Consider the following 17,340-nt stretch of genomic DNA (forward strand, 5'->3'; position numbering starts at 1 on the left):
CGGACTGGAGGCACCGGAAGCTCTCGCTCGTGCTGCTTCCGGCCGCATCGACGTGAGCGTTTCTTCTCCCACAACGGCATGCCGTTGTACACGAGGCCGACTTTCTTTTTCCGGTACTCGAAGGCAGAGTTACTCGTCGTTTCCTTTAACCGCAGGGCGGAAGCGACTGATGGGGTCGCGGTGTAGTGGCCACGTTCTCGTCTCCCGGTTTTCGTCATGTCATGTAAACTAGAGCAAAAAAACCCCGAGTTCAGGACGTCGCTCATTACCCCCATTATCTGCCGACATGTTTCCGGACACATAGCTGCTGCCGAACACATGGCCTGCGGCCTTGTAAAGCCGGCATGGCGTCAGCTTTTTCTGCAGCTCTCCTGCATCGTCGACTCATAAACTCCAACGTTTATATCGCTTTTACTTTACAGCAACAAGCTCGCAGCTCAAATTAATCCACAAATAAATTACCACAGCCAGGATTCATCAACTCATACGCTCCAACTCTTTTTTGCACCTAATGCCGGAAATGAAAGTGCTCTCAGTAGGCATACAAGCCCCGTATACAAATTGCCGTGAATAAGACGGCCGCTTTTAGATGCGTGCTCAATAAACATGCGAAACATATACTAGACTTTTTGGCGCACCCTCGTCACGCCAAATGCGTCGAAACTTGATATGCATCCTCAGCACGCTGTACAATCCACGGCGAAAAATATAAAAAGACAGGCAGGAAACACATGTCATTCGGAGATCCACCACCAAGGAGTATTGCCAAAAAAACCTGCGCCCTTCGACCGTCTTATCGACCGCTCCTTGCTTAGCCGCCAGGCATGAAAGTGTCAAATGGTCACATTTTCAAGCCCATCCGCGCCGCCACCCTCTTTACCAGTCTGTCTGACACAAACTCGCGTGTCGGACCGACAAGTCGGACCCGACATGTTGGATCCGACTTGTCGGACTCAAAAGAAATACCCTAACGGCGCACAAGGCTGCTACCGCGCCCCTGAACGCTCACTTCCGGCACCATCGCCAAGAGCGGGTGCGCTGCTTCGATAGTTTGCGCGCGTGCATTTCTTCGGCGGCACGAGAAAGCTTGCTGCTTCTCGCTGCCAGCCCGCGTAGCCCGGGTACAGGGCGGGGCACCCCCCCTTCCGATCACCGTCTTCGAGAACGGGAAGCGCCGGACGCGAAACAGCGCCGCATATAAACAACTGCCGAACGCGGCCGAACGACGGGGTCGGCGGGCTTCCGCAGGGGCATGCCCCCCACCCCATGTCGCGTGCTGCACGCTCCCGCATGTATGGATGGATGACTGAATGCATATACGCGAAGCAAACACAGAAGCCGGCGATGCAGCACCCCCAACGACAAGCCCCCCCTTTGTTACCTTCCTGTTCAAACTTACTTCCCACTGACGTCACTTTGACCGCGGCCAATCAGAGAAGCGGATTTCGGGTATCGCATCTGACGAAGCGCAGAAGCCTTTTCACGTGGGTGGTGCTTAGTTTGCCAGCCGAGACCTCCTCTCTTCTTCCTGTGGGCGAAAGGCAGCCCGCAGCTGGGTCCATTTATTTTACTTTGTCCCCTTGAGAGTGCATGCACATCGCTCATAAACTTCTGCCCGAGCTGCGGGTTTACATACATGAGCGGGCTGGGGTGCATTGATAAGAGCGCGAAGAGATGCTCCGCAGGATGTTTTGGTAATTTGTGTGAATAGAACGAAGCCACGTGCAGCGCCGCATAAGGGTATTCTTTCTGCGCGGTTGCAGCTGTGTGGACGAAAGGGGCCACACGCTACTCCCCAGAATAATTAGCCTTGGTTGGCATACGCTGCTGGTGTATGCACTACGCATGCCCTTCGTATATGAGCGAGTAAGTGAAACGGGAATGGCAGTATATGTGTACAGTTTAGCATGTCCGCATATGGCAGCGCGTTTATTGGTTCCGGACGACACATGGCTGTGGAAGATACGTGCAGCGACTGGCAGCCTTGTACACAATTGAGTGCATGTGTGGACGGTGAAGTAGACGACCATTATCAGAGAGAGCGGCTAATGTAGCCACAACACGTGTGCGTTTGGAGAAAGTGAAAATTGTCGGCTGTTCTTCAACACGAAATATATTGCTGGTTTTGGTGTGCTTCGATGAAAACGATCGGGAAACTAAATCTTCACAAATGTGACAGCCGGAACGCGTCGAATTTACATCTAAGCTTAAGTGGAAGGCTAACGGACGTGCATTAGCACAGCTGATATTTTTGTCGTATTGCTGCAACTGACTGGGATTGGGACGAAAAGCGATGCTTTGGGCTACACACATAAGCTTATTGAGGCGAAGTGTTTAATGATGTCGCACACTTCTCAGTGATGTTTTCCTGTATTTCTCCTGCATGATGAGTTGAAAAAGGGGTAAGCGCCGACTAACGGAACTTGGTAAACAGCAGACATATCTGGACAACAACCCATCCATTACTATCCCAATGCTGTTTTTGGCAGCTTCAAAGCATACTTTATGAGGGCAGCATCATGAACACACGGGGACGGCCCCTTGCAATTCTCATTTAAGGACATATCGGCCCCTCTGCCCTCTGAACACTCTGGGTCCCTAACTTATGGAACATGCCAATACGTTCATGCCTGTTTCGCTTTCCCAAAAAATCCGTTAAAGGTGCTAATTTAATACTATCACTGCAGCTTATCCCTTTAAAACTACGGTATACCCTTTGCGTTTTCTTAGCGACGCATCGATATTGTTGTATATATGTCGAACATAGCAAGTCTTCATTCTCTAATGGAGGTATCGGTGGGGTTGGAGGCTCTGTGACGTAATGAACGCATCGAGTTGTGACCGAGTTAAGAGCGCTATTGCATGCGCACGTTTGGTTCAGTAGATAAGAATGACACACATGTTCGACGTGTCACGGCTCGCAACTGCTGGCAACGCACACAGAAACCACGCAACAGATTTTAATAACAAGGTTATGACAGGTGTAATAATACTGCAGACCGAGGTTCGGACTAGGAGCAGGCTATCACCACACAACTCTCCGAATTTCGCCTCAAAGCTTGATCCGCGAGGAACAAGTTACCGTACGCCAGGCCCATAGGCTGGCGCACTAAACAATCCGTTTACACCCCCCCCCCTTCCCCCTTCAAATCATGCCGCCCCTATTCAAACATGGGAAACAGCATAAAATGTGGTAAATTAGTGACGGATGAACATATCACTTGGACGTGCCCCATTTATCATAATCTTTAGGTTCACTTTCTACTTACTCTGAGGCCATTCATGTCTCGACAGTAGACCTGAGAGTACGGAGGTGCAACTGAGGGCCTCGAGGAAAGCAAGAAGAGATGGGCCCATTCCTCCCTAGATCCGCCAGTGATTGACGCATTCCATCACTGTAAACTTGCATCAAAGGTAGTAGCGGATGCGCTAAGCGTTTGCGGAAATTCCAAGCCTCCGCTAGGCAGCACGCCCGAACGTGTTAAGGCATGATCAGTCGGCGCTGATGAGGTGGAAAAACGTAGAAGTTTCCGCAAACGTGCCGAAACACGTTTTCTCTACACGTGCGTTGCCTTTGGCGAAGAGCTCTATTACATTGTGTATACTCACAGCGTACACAAATATCAGCATTTTCATTCATTCGCTGCACACAGTCTCCACGAAGTACGTGTCATGGCTGACTAACTTTCTGCAACCACGTACAAGAAAAGCGTACAGTTTCGCCGGTGCTGTTACTTACGCTGTCATTTTTATCCTCGATAACGTTGGGAAGCAAGAAAGCTCCGTTGTCACCTTGAACCTTGTGGGCTTTATCCTGTATTCTTGTTATTGCTTTCATACTGTACTGGAACCTCAGTACTTTGCATGGGCATGAGACGCTTACAACCGTGGTTCGAACAGGGTGAAAAGGGACATTGAAGTGATGACACGAAATTATAAGCGGGGTACGAAGAAATTTAGTATTAAGAAGCACTGTCGACATTAAGAGCAGCAGGCAAGACCGAGTCGCATTTGTCACAAATGACACTACAGAAAAAAGAGCTGAAAAAATTTAGGAAAAAATCACGGACCCTCTTCTGAGGACGTTGAAATCAAAGTCTATCAGAAGATAAGCCAGAGAAAACTCCTTGTGGTTATCTTTTATATTTTGTGTGGTCGCCGCCGGTCGAGACAGTAGTCTACCAGACCCGGTCTCACCTGCATCCTCTCTGATCCGAAGGCCTTGCAGACGGGGCACCTCTTGGCTGCCGGGGGCCTCGCCGGCAAAATGAGCTGGTCGTCCAGCATTGGACCCCTTCGTGACGGCATCATGGGACGAACAGCGCACACCGCCGCCAGATCACCCGGAGATGGAACCACAAGACGCACGGGCCCCGCCTCACCAGGGACGGGAGAAGCACGGAGGAGCGGCGGAGCGAGGCGCACCACACGGCATCAGCGAAACATCTGCCGCTTCGGCGGCGGCGGCGACCGACCGTCGGCGACGGAGCGAGTCAGTCGTCGAGCGACCTTTCCTCCTCTTCAGTCTTCTCTTTCTCATCGCTCTCCCCTTCTTCCGACTACAACAGCTCGGTAACGTAGCATGTAAGCCCACCCCGCACGTCCTTCCCGCACTCCCATTGGTCACCTCGCCCGATCTCCCGTTCCGTTTTTTGAATTCGACCAATGGCGAAACGGCGTTTCAGCGATTAAGTTTTCCGCCACGACGCAGACTTCGGGCCTTGTCTAGGTGACGGCCATCTGGCGACCTCCGTTTCCGACCCCTTACCCTCACCCTCGGTGGTCGGCGCTTGACCGCGCGTGTTTCCGTCTCCAAAACGCCGTAACACCAAAACTTCCGGTGACGTCACACAAAAATAAAAAACAAAAAACAAATACGCAGAAGCCGTTTATGCATTAAGTAGTAATAAGGATACTCATAAAAAGTAAAAATATTGCTGCGCGTGTAAGCATTTGCATCGAAACGTTTCACGCATTAACGAAAGTGGGGCGGATGCGCCACGAGCGCCTACTAGTGGCACTAGTGGTAGAAAGCACCCGTAAAAAAAAAAATAAAAAAGAAACAATGGCGTTTTCTGATGTGCGATTCGTCCCACGAAGTTTGTGTAGGAACTGTACGAATGTAGTGCATCATAAGGCTCTAAAGTCGTCTGCGCCGTGTGTGTCTTGCCGAGTCGTCATTTGTGCGTGAGGAAGTCGTGGTGGGCTGTTTTTACTCGTAGCGTCGTCACCTATCTCCTGCCGAGAACGTCCTGGCTTTATTTGTTGCTGGTGTGATGTGTGTCTGTGTAAAATCTCCCTGATGGAATGTGAGTGGCTTTGTTCTACGACAGCAGTGGTGACAAGCTACAAGGGTTCTTTTTCTGGCTGTGAACATGGGCTCACCCGACGTTAAACGTGAGGCCTACGTAGCTGGTGTTACAACTCACATTCTAGTTCACTCTAATGACAACGGAAGGTATCCTTTACGGAGTGGTTTCGCAGGTTGCTCTGGGCGGTAGTACAATCGGAGCAACGATGCGTTTTTATCCTGTACACAATCGTCTGAGACTGCGTATCTTACAAACAAAGCACTATGAACGAGCGCGAATATTGTTCAGGTAATCAAATGCGCTGGCGTTATATAGAGTGTTTCATGACTGCTGTGGACTATGGTTGTTCGTAAGCATAAGTAGTTATGTCGGCTGTACAGATGCACTGCACTGCACATTGTGTGTGTGTGTGTGTGCGTGCGTGCGTGCGTGCGTGCGTGCGTGTGTGTGTGTGTGTGTGTGTGTGTGTGTGTGTGTGTACGCATATTACAGAGGTGGTGCCACATGTTGGCATCTACGGATAATATGGTGGCACCTGGTGCTTCTGCGAGCCACTACATCTTTCCCTCCCGGGGAACAAACAATCATTAGACTAGACAGTCCTGTCTGCACAAATCACCAATACGGTCACTGTTTGTGTGCAGAAATCACCAATACAGTCACTGTCTGTATGAGCCCTGACAGCTGTCGAATCACTGCACGTAATCTTGGAAGTGCACTGGAGGTCTGCGATTTCTCCTGGGCCGGTCAGGTGGTGGCCCTGGCATTGAGTCCATTTCCCTCTACCGGTACACTGCACTCCTCAGTGCCAGAGCCTGGAGCCAGACTTTGTGGCTGCGAACCTTGCGCCTGTGGTGGGCTCGGTGGCACATGTGATGGTACAGCGCATGAAGACTCAAGTTGATCTGCGGATGAACTCGCAGATTGTGTTTGTGGCGGACCCCCAGGTGCATTGATCCAAGTCTTCGATGGTGCAGCTGTACTTTGGTAGTCCGTCAACAGGGGCATGTTGTACGTGCAAGAGTTGTCCTTAGTTTCTTGCCCTGGTGATGCCTCTTTTGGTACTGCTGATAGCTGTGAAGCGTTCCAAGTTAGACCGTCTTCCAGATAGAAGGACCAGCGGCCAATTTTTTTGAGGATTTTTAATAGTGGTCCATAACTTGGAGCCAGGAACTGGCCCAGGAACTGGTTTCTTCACTCGTATGTAGGTGCCAACTTGGAACTTGGGGACTCTTGCAGCTCGCTGTTGCTCAGCGTATGCCTTACTTTTTCGTTCACACTCTGGGACTCTTTTTCCTAGCGGGCTCATCTCCCGTGAAGGATTTGTGCTGAAGTCAGCTGTCAGCTGACCAATGACGTCTAAAGAAGTTCTCATGTGTCGGCCATGTAGAAGAACGGCCGGGGAGAGACCGGTGATGCTGCGAGGGGTGGCTCTGTATACTCCTAAGTACTCAGTCACAGTTTCCTTCACTGGACGCTGCTCGAGCAGAGCCAGTTGAATGTATGACTTCAGTATACGATCAAATCTCAACGAGACCACTTGCCTGTGGGTTGTACACGGCAGAAAAGATGTGGTTGATTCCACGGTCTTCAAGGAAGGACTCAAATTCCCTTGATGTGAAGTCGACCATGAACAGACACTATTTCAGTAGGGTAACCCTCACGTACGAAGAGTGCTAGAAGCAACTTCGTCACCGTGTGAGTGGTAGCGTCAGTGCAAAAAGCCACTTCTGGCCATTTTGAAAAATAATCAACTACTTAAATGGCAAATCGGTAGTCTCCAGGTGCACGCTGAAAAGGAGCAACAACGTCAATAGCTATCTTGTCCCAAGGTTTGTCAGGAAGAGGATTTGGCTGAAGTGGTGTGGGTGAGATCTTGGCACTTTTTTCCGCATGCTGACAAACGGAACTGCGGATAGCTGTTTCATCATGTTTGCCGAACCCTGGCCATCATACTTCTCTTGTAGGCATTGTTTGGTTTTCACGATACGAGGGTGGGATTTGTGAGCCAGCTGGACAAAACTTGCTGTGAGCTTGACAGGAACTGCGATGCGCTTAGTACGGAAGAGCATGCCATCAACTGCTGTCAACTCCTTTTGGACTTCATAGTATGGAGTCAGCTTAGGTGCCTGATTCTTGCGGGGCGGCCACGATGTCTGCACGTAACGGGAAACTTCTCGTAGAGTGTTATCCTCCACTGTCGCTTGTCTCAGTTCATCTTGACGTACAGACGTCACCAGAGACACTATTTCTTCAGACTCGCGTGGTTTCGTGGTGGGCGGTGACAACTTGTTTCAGTGCTGTGGATGCATTTTGGGGCGTAGCATTTTGGGGCCTTGTGTCAATGTTTTACTTGGTTTGTGTCAATGTTTGGCCACAGTAAGGCAGTGTAATTCTGTGCCCACAATCTGGAGACCAAAAGCTTGTACGGCATCAATACCCAGAAGTGATGTTCCACTTGGGTAATGTGGAAAGTCACTACAGCTGTTTCCGATTTGTGCACAGTAAGGGCAGGGAACTGTCCACGCACAGGAATTTGTCGGCGTGAAAAATCCAGTAATGTTAGTTGCGATTTCTTCAGCTCAGCTTGGTCTCTGAACAGGTTTTGAAAGCTTTGTTCTCCCATTATCGATACAGCTGACCGTGTCCACTAAAAATTTTATGATGTGCCGGGGTGATGCCAGAGAAACAGGTTGAACCCCGACATCAAAGTAGACACCCATACGCTTAATTATCAGTGTGAACAGTAAGAATGTTCATGACACTCTCAGCGTCTTCCTCTGGAACAATTTCGGCGACTCTTCCACACCCGCGACGCAAACTTTGACAGTACTGTTGAAAGTGACCTCGAGGCGGCCACACGTGAAGCAGGTTCAACCGCGGGCTACGGAGGTTGACAGTTGTCACTTTTGTGCGCCGCAATTTCCACACGCGGCTGTGTTTCTGGAGTACGGGATGACAGCGCCACTACATAGGACACTACAGTAGTATTCTTTACAAGTTATGAAAAAGGAACCAAAGACATTGCTGGATTTGGACCCCGTCATTGCAGAAAGCTGAAAGTGTGGCCCCGCGGCATTACTTCACATGTTTTTGATAAATTGATTTTAAAAATCCACTTACACGCAGTGTTTCATTATGCCTGCTACGCTGCTGGTTCGTTGTTCCCGTTGCTAATGAAAGTGGCATCAAAGGGGCCGACTAAGGGTGTACTGATCTCAAATTGCCGTTATTTTGTTGGCAGTGTTGGATTCTGTCTGAAGTGTCGTCAGCTATTAAAGTTATTTTGGAATTGTGCAGTGCATTTCTGAGAAATGAACCCAGCAGTTTATCTTTCCTTTATTTTTCTTCAGAGTTTGTAAAATGACCTTCGTGAGCAATAAAAATGTGCTTCATAGTGATGGCTGGAGTTTCATGATTACATTTTGGTGCTTGTGCAGTTTAACAGTAGAGTATAAATTTTTCCAAAGGAGTTTACAAAGTGTATTGGCAAACAGTCAGGTGTCCAGCGTCCCCTTACAACGATAGAGCCATTATTCTACCAAGTGGGACAATTTTTTCAGAGACTTCCCATAAATATTTAGTTTGTTTAGATTCAACACCTCTTCCATACACTTGGAAGTTATTATTGTTCTAGCAACTATGACGAGTTGGAGGGGCTTTAGAGTGATGTGTCACTGATTTTCAAGCATGCACAGTTGCATCTGATTATGCAGCTGCTGTAAGAATAGAAAATGATGCGGCATATCAGAATAGTTCAGGACCTTAGCACTTCATGTTGCTGCATTTCAAGAATATTCTGGCTGTACAGCTGCAGTAAGAATAGGAACCGGTTGCCCAGCAGGTTGCAATGGTTTGATGTCAGTCCTTCGAGGTGCTAATGTTGCTCCTTTGCAGAGGTGGGCTGTTGCTTCTGACTAGAAGGCTACGGCAAGAATTGCAGACTTATGTAGTACGCTGGAATGGATTCATGTGAGGCCCTCGGGCTGTAAAGCCGCTGCTTCTCAAGCACACCTCTTGTTTACAGCCATGAAGCCGCGGTAAGAGAACATGCCAGGGCTTGAGATTGTGAAGTTGGTGCTTCTCATGAACACAACAGTGTAATTTTTGTATAGGACCCACACCTCCACCATCACCTTTGCCAGCTCTCCCAGTATTGGCGTTTTCAATGTGCGTGCACAGCCTGGACAGCTTTCATGGTGCGGAAAACACTACTCGAACACTGCGCCATGAAATAATTTTCTTTATGTTGTGCGACGGCTTATGAAGATACGGCATCACTTTCACGTTGTTTTCATGGGGATTGTGCATTTTCGTTTTGCCTTTTAAACTTAATACAGAGGCAGTCTGCAACTGCCTTAAGCACTGGTGTCAGAAAAGCCTATGAGTCTGGTGGTCAGTGTGTTCCTGGATTACGTAGACACAACTTTTCTGCAGTGCACTGCAGAAACAGAATGTGGCTATGCCTCATCAGCGATGGCTCAGAGGTACTGCACTTGCCTCATATGGGGGAAGTACTGGGTTCGAATCTGCGCACCGCCGGGCACCCACTGGTTTCTCTAATGGGTACAGGTGTTCCTGGTCGAGTGCGGACTTTTGAAAGGATAACTCACGCCTGGAAAGCTGCCTTTACCCTTGCGAGGGGCTTCCGACCTTTGTCAATCTGGTGGGGCCTCGGCCTTCTACAACACCGCATTGCCGAAGGGAGGAAGAGTCTGGCGGCATGTCCTACCACAGGCGGTTACTGAGTAGAGTGTGCAACGTTGCTGTGGAAGTCACCATGTGCATTCGTGTGCATTGGTGGTGCCGGGCACCTATTGAGAAAATAGGTACAAGCCTGGTGCTCGGCCCTTGTTACCACTAGAAGATGCTCCTGGCGTGTGACTACACTTGAAAAGTTGACCCAGCTTGTACAGGAATCACCTCTATGCAATTAGGTGGCTAGAAAGTGCAATTTTTTTTTTGGTTTGTGTCCCCACACGATTGATAAAATCAATATAAGAAAAAGGGACTGCTAGCACACATCTTCACCTCAAAAATTGCAATTAATGGGACAAAAAGTCTACGTCAATTGTAGCAAAAACTGGAAAGCGGCAATAAAGTACATAAGTAGTTTACTGAAACACTGGCACTGTCGCCAATTACTGAAATTTTAGAAATTGGAGCTGAGCTGGTGGTAGATAGCGGCATTGGAGTTGTAGAGAATAAGTGAAAAAAGTTTTGTCAGTGGCACCTGCATGATTTCGGTGACACAGGTTTTGGGAATTACATTCTCAGATGTAGGCTATAATTTATATTTTAAGCACCTGCAATGCAGCCTACTAGGGAATGGTGCTATGAGATGCCCCGTACCCTACACTGTACCAACAAAGTGACGTGACTCTGGTCTCTGAACCACTGTTAGATGGTACGGTCAATAAACAAAACCGTTCGCAAATGACAGTCAACCGGTGCAGTTTAATTTTAACGCTCTCTTTATCTGCTTTTGCTGCTAACCTTCCAATTTTGACACATACGCGTTCTGGGGAAATAGAAATTTCGAGAAATGTGAGCACGGCCCCTGCAAAAATGGTCCCAACTCAGCGATTATATCACCGTTTGTTAGCTGGCTGAGAAAGAAATCGTGCAATGTACTTTCCGCCCTTGCATTTCAGAAATAAAATACACAGAACTACAGCTTTTTCGGAGGCTGTGTTTTTGTTCGTGAACTTGACTAAAAATAGTTACTACAGGTGCAGGATGCGCTCTTTATCAAGCGAAGATAAGGTGACGGGGATTTCGAGAAAGCCCTTGCTTATATATCGTTCCGTCTACTCGGAACGCCAAGCAGCTTTCCCGGCTCACAACTCGCATAGAAGGCAGTCTGTGTGCATTTTTACCATACCGCTACCGCTCACTGTTAATTAGTAAATACCCTTAATAATTACATTGATAATTACAGGTTCGGCGACGGGCCTCGGGGCAAGCAACCGCACTGAAATGGTCCATGTGAAAAGCTTGGCATACTGCTGAACAACAATGCGATCACAACCATTGTCACTCGAGAATGTAAACACAAGCAGCGCGCCATCGCCACCTGTACGATGATCGCGCTCGCCCGCTGTTTATTATTATATTATTATTATTTTTTTTATAACTGCTGCTACCACTAGTAGGCGCTCGTGGCGCATCCGCCCCACTTTCGTTAATGCGTGAAACGTTTCGATGCAAATGCTTACACATGCAGCAATATTTTTACTTTTTATGAATATCCTTATTACTACTTAATGCATAAACGGCTTCTGCGTATTTGTTTTTTGTTTTTTATTTTTGTGTGACGTCACCGGAAGTTTTGGTGTTACGGCGTTTTGGAGACGGAAACACGCCTTGACCGCGCAGCTGGTGCGGACGATTATTATTGTTGTGGTAGCGCGCTGCTTCCTTTCCAAGACCCGATCGGGGATTCTTGAATGAGTTAATGACTGGTGATGGAGAAGAAGAAAGTAAAAAACAACCGCGCGCCGTAAAGAACTTTTACTATAAGAGGAATGCGTTCGCCACCGTGATATCAGGATCTTCCCCACCAGCATGTGTTACCTCTGCGTGTTATTGCAAGTTTACATCCTTCTAATTATCTCTGCCTCATGGTTGGGATCTGGGGTCACAACTTGGCCTAAATAGATATATTCGCTTACGACTTCCACTGCCTCGCCACCTATCTCAAACTGCTGTGCTGTCCCGAGGTTATATCGGATCATTACTTTAATTTTCTGCATATTGATTTTCAGGCCCACGATTCTACTCTGTTCGCCCAGTGCGGAAAGCATGCTTTGCAATTCGTCCCCCGAGTTACTTAGCAAAGAAACGTCATCAACAAATCTAAGGTTACTGAGGTATTCTCCATTAACCCTTCCTCCCACCTGTTCCCAATTCAACGTTCTGAATACTTCTTGTAAGCATGCTGTGAATAACATTGGAGAGATTGTGTCTCCTTGTCTGACACCCTTCCTTATAGGTATTTTACTGCTCTCCCTATGGAGGATGATGGTAGCTGTAGACCCATTGTAGATATCCTCTAGTATTCTTACATAATGCTCATCTACCCCCTGGTTCCGTAATGCCTGAATGACTGCTAGGGTTTCGACCGAGTCAAATGCTTTCTCATAATCTATGAAGGCTATATATAGGGGTTCAGTATACTCAGCGCACTTCTCTATCACCTGATTGATCGTGTGAATATGGTTCATTGTTGAATAACCTTTACGGAACCCTGCTTGTTCTTTAGGTTGACTGAAATCTAGGGTTGCAGAGATTCGGTTAGCGATTACCTTGGTAAATACCTTGTGGACGACTGACAGTAAGCTGATCGGCCTGTAATTTTTAAAGTCCTTCATGTCGCCTTTCTTATGGATTAGGATGATGTTCACGTTCTTCCAAGATTCCGGTACCATTGCGGTCATTAGGCATTGCGTATACAGGTTTGCCAGTTTTTCAAGTACAATTTCTCCGCCATCCTTCAAGAGGTGTACCGTTATCTGATCCTATATATATATATATATATATATATATATATATATATATATATATATATATATATATATATATATATATATATATATATATATATATATATATATATATATGTGTGTGTGTGTGTGTGTGTGTGTGTGTGTGTGTGTGTGTGTGTGTGTGTGTGTGTGTGTGTGTGTGTGTGTGTGTGCGATTCGAAAACAGGCTCGTGGAGGGAAGAACGAAAGGAAAACCATCAGTCTAGAAGGCCAAGTACAGTTAGAGAATTAGCCTGACTGCTTTTATTAGAATTATTTTTAGTATTATGATTATGATTGTTAACCTTTCGTTACGCTGAGAAAGAAATTGTTAAAAAACACGCGTCCCGAGTGGGGACCGTATACGCGCCCACCGATTACATGTCGGATGCCTTACCAATTCGGCTGTCTGGGCGACTGTGTTCTCCCGTTATTTCAAAGGTATTTAGGTTCTAATTCTTTACATATTGTAATTCGAATTCCGCGCTTATTCAATGCTCAAATTGAAGAAGTGCGATCAGTTGCATTATTATGTTAACTGGCGGCAACTTCTGTCGTTGACTCGGTGTCAATCGGACCAAGCAGTCCCTGTTACGTCACCGGAGTATACGAGAACGGGGTATTCCCGTGTCACTCATCTGCTTTTATTAAAATCTTGCCTAACTTTGTGAAGCTAGCGGTAAACTGGAAATGCTTGTTATTTTTAATGTTTCAATCTTTCGAATGAGCCAAATTTCCATTCCCCTTCGTGGCCCCTTTAATGTAAGTTAGACACGTCCGCTGACAAACCAGAAAAACAACGTGTCTCGCAAGTTGTCACCTGTGGCTCACGGAACTAATCGACGATGCTATGTTCAAACATTGGAATTACAGCAGGAGCAAGCCCAGCGCGATCGCTATGCTGGTTACTTAAAGTTACAAGTTGATTGTAGCACATTGTGTTACAATGCCAGCTACCGGTATGCGGCCATCAGAAATCATCAACGTGCCAACGAGATGTCACGTGTCCTCTCAGAGAACTTGGTAGAAATGGTTTCACATAATTGAATCTAATTAAAACATTTATTTATTTATTTATTTGTTTGTTTGTTTATTTATTTAGGCACACTGCCAATCCCATGATGGATTGTCGCAGGAAGGCGTGAACATACAGTTACAGATAAGTGTACAATAAAGACAGATACATCGCAATGAAAAGGAAAGAATAAATTTAACGGAATCGGATGATCCTAAATTTTCGAACCATGTACAGGGTTCAATCATGGCGCTCCGCATAATGTTTTTAGTAGGGAGAAAATGCAGCGACTTGACTAATTCTTGGAACAACGTGATACGTATAACGCAAACATTAATAAGCAAAAGTTCAATACGTGTATGTATTTCAACACGAGCAGAGCTATATAAACCCATACGAAACACCATCTGAACCGTCAGGGTACTTGCCCTTTTCCAGTATTCAACCTTGCTTAAGCGCAACTATACACACAAGAATAGAATCTGGCGGCATACATACTTAGGTGGGTGCAATATACGCAGAAATACACAAATGAGAATTAACTAAATGTTTCCGCTTGCATTGTACAAAGTTCATTTTCCACCAGTGTTAACAATTTCGCCAATTCCGTAGTGCTTGAAGTATTCGGGTACAGTTTATTACATTCAATATCTCCTAACGGGAAAAGGAGTTTGTGTCGAATGAGTATACGTTGTCTCACTGGGTTTTTTATGCGTGTTGTTCTAGTTTAATCAAACCTGACATGGGCGGATGCATCAATGTTTCAATGACCATAAATCATAAATTTTACGCGTGCTAACCTTGTTATATTCATTGTAGTAAGTAAGCCAGCTTTTTAATACTTTGCTCGGCGATTATGAATGTCTGTACCGGTTGTAGATGAACCTTATAGCTTTCCTTTGCATTTTTTCGAGCTTAGTTTTTGGCTGTTTTGGGAATGGTGACCAAATGACATTACCGTTGTCTAGTATTGATCGCACAACAGAAGTTTATGCAAGAAGCTTCAGAGGAGGCGGAGCAGGAGGAGGAATAAACGTCCCTATGAAGTTCGCCTTGGGGAAGAATCCTTATTCCACGACCCCTTGAGAAAGTCCAACTTCTTGGGCTCTCTTCACCAGCCAAAGCTGGTCATCAGGGTCCGAGCTGGACAGTGCTCTCTCCCAGGGCTCAGGGGAGGGGAAGGGCAGAGGGTGTAGGTTAGTGTTTTTATCGCAGCCCCACACAATGTGGTAAAGCGTGCCCGGAGCCTCACAGAAGCGGCATTGCGAGGAGTACAGGGTGGGGGCCAGAATGTGGGCTCTAGTTGGGTGGGGAAAGGTATTGGTTTGGATACCTCGAAGGTGGCGTTCTTGTTCTTTTATGAGGTTTTTGTGTGGAGGAGGGTACATTGTTTGCTGCAGGCGGTACTGCTGCGCGATTTCCGCCACTGCTCGCCGAACTCCTGACTAGCCCGGTGTGTCAAATCGCGGGCATGCTGATGGGCAGCTTCGTTGCCAGGCACGTCGGCATGGGCGGGAGCCCAAATAATCCTTACGCGGTGTTGTGGAGGATTCTGCAGCAGAATTTGTGTGGCGGGGGGTGAGACGAAGCCGCTGGAGAAAGTTCCGCATGCTTGTTGGCAGTCCGTAATAATGATCTCTGCAGGGGTTTGAGCAATTGCTAGGGCTATGGCCACTTCTTCTGCCTATTGTGCATGGGTGGTAAGAATTGATGCACTTGTGAGGAGGGCTTGAGCTGTAGTCACAACAGCAGTCATAGCTCTCCTCCCGGGATAGGAGGCTGCGTCTGTGTATACTGTGGTGGCGTTTTGGCCGTACCGATTGAAGATAGCTTTAGCTCTGGTGTCTTTGCGATCCTGATGGTGCGTTGGATGCATGTTCCGGGGCAGTGGGGCCACATCAATGAATTGGCGGATCTCATGCGGAAGCTGAGTCGCATCGGCCTGGGGGTGTTGAAGCGGTGAGCGCATGCACAGCTGGGTCAGAATTGTCTTGCCGGTGGAGGTGGAGCTCAGACGTAATAATTGATTCATATGAAGAGCTTCGAGGAGTTCATCCACGGTATTGCAAACTCCCAAGTGTAGGAGTTTCTGTGTCGAGGTGCTGACAGGTAGTCCCAACGCCAGTTTGTACGCCTTGCGTATGATAGTTTCTACCCCGTCCTTTTCAGCCTTCGACTGTCGAAGGCTCAAAAGGACAGAGGAGGCGGGTCCTGGCGGAGCCGGTATCCAAGTGTTAACGAGAACCGTAAGGCAGCTAAAGTTACGTAACTTATGTGTGCGTCTTGTCTTAGATATTCAGTTATAATAATTCAAAGATATTTGTGCTGGTTAATCAGGTTATGGGAATGTCGTTAACCGTGTAATAAAAATTTGACATAGTTGTTTTCGACCCACCGACCAAAATGTGCACTTGTTCACATTGAGTGACATTTGCCATTTAGGCACCACCGGGACTTGTCTTCTGAAGCAGTATTTAAAGCTATATGGTCATCGGGGAGTTTATTTCACGATAGACCATGCATTAGTCAGCGAACAGTTTGATTTTCACATTAAGGTCCGTACTAAGATGATTAAAAAAAGAAGAAACAACATGGTAGCAAGGACGCAGCCTTGCGGGGCTCCAGTTGTCACTGAGGTAGTAGCTGAAGCCGAAATATTGAATTCCACATACTGTGAACGGTCAGTCAGATAATTATTGATTCATTTAATGGCAGTAGAATTTCCTAGTATGTCATCGAGTTTTTTTAGTATCTTCTTGTGTGAATGCTCCGGCAAAATCGAGGAAATCTAAATCACTTTGATTTTGATTGTCGATGCTATGCCATGCTTCGTGTGTTAATTCCAGTAATGGAGTTATGGTTGAAAGACCTCGGCGAAAGCCATGCTGACAGGGAGATAATATACGATTTTCTTCCAGGTAAGTGGTTTTATGTAAAGTAAGGGGACGGCGGTAAGGGGACCGAGGAAAGAGGGTAGGTCCTTACTGCTCGGCAAGCTCTCCATGCCTAGTATCGGGAGTAGGGCCAATTTTTATAGCCTGATGACTTCTAACCGAACGGGATGTACTACCCAGTGGACGAGGAGTTGACACAAAGAGGACAAACCGGGCAATCTCCTTTGCGACCTGATAGTCGCAAAGGTTTCGTCCAAAGGAGGACATAAATGTCGACTGGTCAACATTTAAGGAGTTAGTCGTACAAGCCTTTGGTACCCGAATACCGAGAAAAGCATGCATGGAGGAAGTCAGTACCCAGGGGTCGATGAGGCCACCCTCGACGATCGGGAGATTCGGTTGGGGCCCGTTGAAAGCGACCGTTGCGATACCGGCGAGTGGGGGCAAGGGTTGCCACCCCATGGTAGGAGTTCCCCGTCTGCGAGTGTCGGAACACAGCAAGTTCGGCACCCGTTGTAGGGGCCGCAAAATCGTAATTGGCTTTGTCTGATGCTCATCCTGTTGTAAATCAGTTCTTTCGAGGAGTCAGGCAT

The 17,340-nt window shown here is 47.2% G+C and overlaps 1 protein-coding gene across 1 annotated transcript in view; it reads right to left on the reverse strand.

The window, feature by feature from the left end:
• The window catches only part of LOC144146000 (TNF receptor-associated factor 4-like), a 62,038-nt gene extending 57,523 nt beyond the window's left edge, over positions 1–4,515 (reverse strand). The window contains exon 1 of the mRNA XM_077677900.1: positions 4,198–4,515. Coding sequence (XP_077534026.1) covers positions 4,198–4,311 — 114 coding nt within the window. The 5' untranslated portion in view covers positions 4,312–4,515. The remainder of the gene's footprint in view (positions 1–4,197) is intronic.
• Between the last annotated feature and the right edge of the window lie 12,825 nt (positions 4,516–17,340).

The sequence above is a fragment of the Haemaphysalis longicornis genome, unplaced genomic scaffold (genome assembly GCF_048455015.1).
Source record: "Haemaphysalis longicornis isolate Haplotype H1 unplaced genomic scaffold, Haemaphysalis longicornis Haplotype H1 scaffold_7, whole genome shotgun sequence".
Taxonomy (NCBI): domain Eukaryota; kingdom Metazoa; phylum Arthropoda; class Arachnida; order Ixodida; family Ixodidae; genus Haemaphysalis; species Haemaphysalis longicornis.